This window comes from Diabrotica virgifera, chromosome 4 (genome assembly GCF_917563875.1).
Source record: "Diabrotica virgifera virgifera chromosome 4, PGI_DIABVI_V3a".
Lineage (NCBI taxonomy): Eukaryota > Metazoa > Arthropoda > Insecta > Coleoptera > Chrysomelidae > Diabrotica > Diabrotica virgifera.
The window spans coordinates 181,923,777-181,930,065 of NC_065446.1; the positions used below are offsets into that span (position 1 = coordinate 181,923,777).

The 6,289-nt window shown below is 30.2% G+C and overlaps 1 protein-coding gene across 3 annotated transcripts in view; it reads right to left on the reverse strand.

The window, feature by feature from the left end:
- The window catches only part of LOC114341083 (O-acyltransferase like protein), a 134,854-nt gene extending 129,849 nt beyond the window's left edge, over positions 1–5,005 (reverse strand). The window contains exon 1 of one of the 3 annotated variants that reach the window (XM_050649799.1): positions 4,806–5,005. Coding sequence is in view for 2 of the 3 variants with exons in the window: in XM_028291864.2 (XP_028147665.1) it covers positions 2,506–2,563 (58 nt within the window). In the remaining variant the exon portion in view is untranslated. Of the gene's footprint in view, positions 1–2,505; positions 2,787–4,805 lie in introns of those variants that run through there. The other 2 variants (XM_028291864.2, XM_028291866.2) reach the window with 2 other exon arrangements.
- Positions 5,006–6,289: the final 1,284 nt, after the last annotated feature.

Below are 6,289 nucleotides of genomic sequence, written 5' to 3' on the forward strand. Positions count from 1 at the left end.
TTCATAGTTGGCCGACACCAGCAGAAAGTACAGGTAATATTTGTAATGTTATTCAAAATATAATCGGTATTTACTTAGGTAATTTGTAAATTCTGAGAAGTCTATAAATCTTAAATATCCGGATAATGATACCTGCAGCTATAAATAACGCCCATTATGTTTATGGGTACAACAACAAAGGAGCTTAACAGCAAAATATTTACTTTCACATTTTATTTTAATGGATGTTGATGTTACTAATATATACCTTATTTTTAAATGGGGTAGAGTAAATTCCCATCAAAATATGCATTTATATGCTCTTAAATCTCCAAATATGCAAGGCATATGCATTTATGAAAAACATGAGAAATATGCAGCATATATATGCATATGCATTTTGCATATAATCCAGTCTTTAGTTATAACCATCGAATTGGTGTGATGTATCATACTTAACTTAACTATTTGCGTTATTTCTTGACAGTTCTTGAGTTATCTGGTCACTTTATAACGCGACGTTAAACCTCAAGTTATGAGATAACTCTGTAGTTATGCAAGGTTAGGTTCATCTTTTGACTTGTTTTTAGACAGAAATCAAGTGAATTTAGAAGCTAGTAATTTAATAATTAAGAATAGAAGGGTAATACAATTTTAAAAATTATACAAAAATCGAATCGAGCGATATAAGTTGAAATTTTATTTTAAGTACCTACTGAGCTTTCTATCCAGAGTTGCCAGATGATATTTTATAAATCCCCCACTTAGAAACTGAAATTCCCTGAAATTTAAGCTCAAATACCCCAAAGTCCCCAAATTTAAATTGTTGCCGCATTTTAATAAATTATTAGTCAAATGAAGAGAACAGTAAAGCAAAATTCATACTACAATATCAACGAGGGCCATGGAAATAATTCATAGTTCCTATCGTCTTCGATTATATGGGAGTATAATATACAGTTCTATGTACATTCGCAAATTTAATTTACCATGACCCCTTAAAATCATCCATAATTTTCCGCCCCCAAAAAATCCCACTACAATTTCTGCTTAGAAAAATTTCAATAGACGCTTTCAAATTAACCCAAAATTTTGGGAAAATACACCAATCTGGCAACCCTGTTTCTATCTACCGTTTGAAAGCAACTTAGAAACACCAAGGAACCCAAACAGCTGTTTGCTGTTCGGTCATCGGCCGTAGCCGACGACCGGTATGTTCGGAACAATCTCTCGCGCTCACTCTAACTTGTACTATTTGTACATAAGGTTCTCTTTGTTACTTCAAAAGTTGTTCCTCAAAACTTCTTTCTAATATAACGTTGATAATATAACTATCTCATAACTGCGAGCGATACATCACACCAAATTTTACCTATATAGTTATGGGCACGTTATTCCTGAGAGTTATTTTAACTTTAACTCAAACGTTCAACTGCGATCATCCATCACACGACTGAATATTATACATTATACAATGTAGGTATACAGGGTGTCGCAGACTAATTTACCCACTCTATATCTCTTAAACGAATAGAGATTTTCGAATGAGACAAAAACTGATCTATTCCATTTGTAATACACTGTAATATGGCGTAGAAAAAATCATCCCCTAAATATTCATCCCTTAGTTACAACCCCTAACTTTAATTTTTTTAATAGCACCCTGTACATTTTTTTATAGTTTTGGATGTGGTCTTCGATCGTCTATTCAACACATTTTTTTAAAATAAAATCGGTTAGTAAGTAATCAAGAAAAATATCAGTTTATTTTTGATAATTATGTGTCCTAGACTAATTTATCCAGGCTATATTTCTTAAACGAATAAAGATTTTCGAATGGGACAAAAACTAATCTATTCCATTTGTAATACACTTTAATATGGAGTAAAATCATCTACTAGTTACGACCCCTAACTTAATTTTTTTTAATAGCACCCTATAACTAAGGGATGAATATGTAGGGGATGATTTTTTTCTACACCATATTAAAGTGTATTAAAAATGAAATAGATCAGTTTTTGTCCCATTCGAAAATCTTTATTCGTTTAAGAAATATAGCCTGGATAAATTAGTCTGAGACACATAATTACCAAAAATAAACTGATATTTTCTTGATTATTTACGAATCGATTTTATTTTTAAAAAATGTGTTGAATAGACGATTGAAGACCACATCCAAAACTATAAAAAAATGTACAGGGTGCTATTAAAAAAATTAAAGTTAGGGGTTGTAACTAAGGGATGAATATTTAGGGGATGATTTTTTCTACGCCATATTACAGTGTATTATAAATGGAATAAATCAGTTTTGTCCCATTCAAAAATCTCTATTCGTTTAAGAGATATAGCCTGGGTAAATGAGTCTGGGACACCCTGTATACATTTTTAAATCCCAAATCATGATTTAAAAAGTTTTTACCCTCGTAATAACACTCAACGTGTCTTGGTTTGTTTATCTCTATTGCATCTTTATTGTGATTTTATTATATTTATCTATTATTATAATAAATATCGTTTTTTACATACCTACGACCGCATTTGTTTGTACGTTCTCTGATAAAACTCTGTCTAGACAATAATCCATTTTGTATTTACTTTTCGAATAATTTCACAATGCTCGTTTACCGCTAGTTAACACTTTTAAGGTAAAGAATTATTGTGTCTATATTTATAATGAAGCACTTTTATATACATATATGCGAAAAGATGTCACTAGATTTCGTTTTATTTTTTATTCGACTATATAATTAGATAATCAGGACAGTTGCATCTGTCTTCAAGTAACACGACTGTGTGACTAGCATACAAATGAATCAAACATTTTGGAAAGTAAATGGTACTAGTCGTTCCGCAGATAATATGCAGTTCAAAGAACTTTCTCTTATTTCTTTAAGCATGGTTTAACACAGGTAGATAGCACCGAATATGTACATTAAAAATAATAAGCAATATAAAAAAAGAGTTATAGGCTATTGATTATGTACTATAGAAAGGAACTACAACGTTAACGGGGTTTTATTATTTCATATGGTCAATGAATCTCTTTATATGAAAAAACCGCGGAGTGCTACCATTTAGAGGGGTGCGTTTTTGAAAAATGGGTAAATTAGTCCCTGAGCACAGGTTACATTAGGGTGAGTTCTATGCACTTTTGGTACAAACAGGTCTACATAAAAATTGTTCCTGGTTAAATTTCCTATCTAAATATAACTTTTTAAAGTCAAAGATACTTTTTTTTACAAAAATATATTCAAAAGAAAAAGCACAAAGAAACCCAAAAGAAAGAAATTTTGTTTTTGTCCCATAACTTTTGTCCACGGAGATATAGGTATAGACATTGCTTCACAGAAAAAAAACTTACATATTTTCTCTTTAAAATAATGTTTAGTACAGGTCATTAGAATTTAGAGTTTTCGCAATATGATTTTTCAAAATTCGCCACTCACAGCAATTTTGGGCAATTTTCCCTGTTATTTCGCAAATATTTTTCGGTAACTTTTTTCTACGCAACTTTAGGCATATGCAATGGTACATGTAAGAGGAATAGAAATTAATTACCTTTAAAATGTTCTACTGTATAATGTTGTACGACTTCTTTTAAAGAGATTATCTTTTTCAAGATTTTTTACTTTAACCGAGTTTTTATATTTTTTACGATTATTTTTTAAATTTCCCATTATAACTTTTTTTTTTCTTCTACATTTAGGTATATATTATATAATAAAAAATAAAGCTTACTCTGTTTACTTTAAAATGGTGTATTATAAAAAATTATAGGATTATTTTTGAATAAGATATGCTTTTTCAAAATGTAATAAGTACATACTTGCAACGACTTTTGATTTTAGGATTATTTTTTTAAATTTCTCATTATAACTTTTTTATGTGATTGTGTGTTATGATTGAATCTTATTTTTTATAGGTAATACGTTTGATCCACTTGACTCGGCCGGGCAAACTTCAAAATATGGATTAATTCCAATATTTTCTGTCATAGCCCCTGCACCACAAGTTTTCTTGAAAAAATAGCATGTAAATGTACAAAAGGATGTACAAAAAACTGCGGTTGTAGGAAGATAGGAATTAGTTTTTCAATATTCTGAAAAGAGTGCATGTGCATGGGTACTAATTGTGGGACTCTAAGATAACTGAGGTGTCAGAGGAAGATATTGAAGCTAATGCTAACGAAGAGATGGACTTTGATTTTGAAATTTTTTAAATGTCAACGTTTAAATAATTTTAACTAAAGTGATGTTTTCTAAGACTAATGTTTATGTAATTTTTGTAAAAGAAATAATTTTAAATAATACAGGTAAAAAAATATCAAAGAATCACTCGGTTTCCACTATTTAAATATAGATGATACACCATTTTAAAGAACAGAAAGTAAGCCCTCTTTATTGAGCAATATATAGTATATTCATGTACAAGAAAAAAAATTATAATGAGAAATTTAAAAAATATTCCTAAAATCAAAAATCGTTGCAAGTACTTATTACATTTTGAAAAATAATAATATCTTATTCAAAAATAATCCTGCAATTTTTTGTAATACACCATTTTAAAGTAAAAAAGTTATAATGAGAAATTTCCAAAATATTCGTAAAAAAATGTAAATAATAATTAAAATTTAATAAAAAATTTTGGTCTTGGTAAAAGGTATATTATTTTAAAAAGCCCTATAGGGCTACAAACATCGAACAGAACGTTTTCGCTCTAAAAAGAGCATCATCAGTGTTGCCTAAAATAAGTATAACCATATTAATTATCAAAATGTTGAATTTAAAGTGATGACCAAGGTAGAATCAAAGTTTGGTTATACTTACAAGAACATGGTGAGCCAACCAAAAAATACGAAGGTCAAAGCCTTTCAAAAATGGACTAAAAGTCACATCAAAATGCTAACATAGCAAATTCCAAAGGATGGATATAATCCCTAAGGATATGGCCCTAGGATAACATATGACTCCCACACGTTGTAAGTGGGTCAAAGGTAACAAATTAGGTCATTATGTTACAAGAGCTGACAGGCAACTAAGATATGAGATATCAAAAGCGAATCTGTCTGATGTCAAGACAACAATTGTCAATGGAACTTGAAGTATCATGAAAAATTGGTTACACAGCTACTAAATTTATAGTTGTTTATAGTACAAGCAATGATAACAGCTAACATCAGTGTGTTGGAATTATAAAAATAAAGAGTTAGTGAGAATAGATTATCTAGATGTAAAATAGAAGGGGGGAATTTGAGTACCCACAATCATCAATGAAGTGTACGTAAATTGATGAAGAAAGGTAGGCAAAACAACATACAGATAATGTAATGTATGGTTTATGTTTTTAAATTAGATAATTTATATTTGTGAACCAACACAAATGATGGCTGAGAGACTGGCTGAAAAACTAGAGACAAAATAGGGGTCGTGATATCAAATGCTGAAAAAGTTGTAAATGCAAAATCTTATTTATAAATTAATAAAATATAGATGGGGTCATCAACACAAATTTACAAGACTGAAAAGGTTGTATTACAAGCTTAGTCCAGGACTAAGCTTGTAATACAACCTTTTCAGTCTTGTAAATTTGTGTTGATGACCCCATCTATATTTTATTAATTTATAAATAAGATTTTGCATTTACAACTTTTTCAGCATTTGATATCACGACCCCTATTTTGTCTCTAGTTTTTCAGCCAGTCTCTCAGCCATCATTTGTGTTGGTTCACAAATATAAATTATCTAATTTCAAAACATAAACCATACATTACATTATCTGTATGTTGTTTTGCCTACCTTTCTTCATCAATTTACGTACACTTCATTGATGATTGTGGGTACTCAAATTCCCCCCTTCTATTTTACATCTAGATAATCTATTCTCACTAACTCTTTATTTTTATAATTCCAACACACTGATGTTAGCTGTTATCATTGCTTGTACTATAAACAACTATAAATTTAGTAGCTGTGTAACCAATTTTTCATGATACTTCAAGTTCCATTGACAATTGTTGTCTTGACATCAGACAGATTCGCTTTTGATATCTCATATCTTAGTTGCCTGTCAGCTCTTGTAACATAATGACCTAATTTGTTACCTTTGACCCACTTACAACGTGTGGGAGTCATATGTTATCCTAGGGCCATATCCTTAGGGATTATATCCATCCTTTGGAATTTGCTATGTTAGCATTTTGATGTGACTTTTAGTCCATTTTTGAAAGGCTTTGACCTTCGTATTTTTTGGTTGGCTCACCATGTTCTTGTAAGTATAACCAAACTTTGATTCTACCTTGGTCATCACTTTA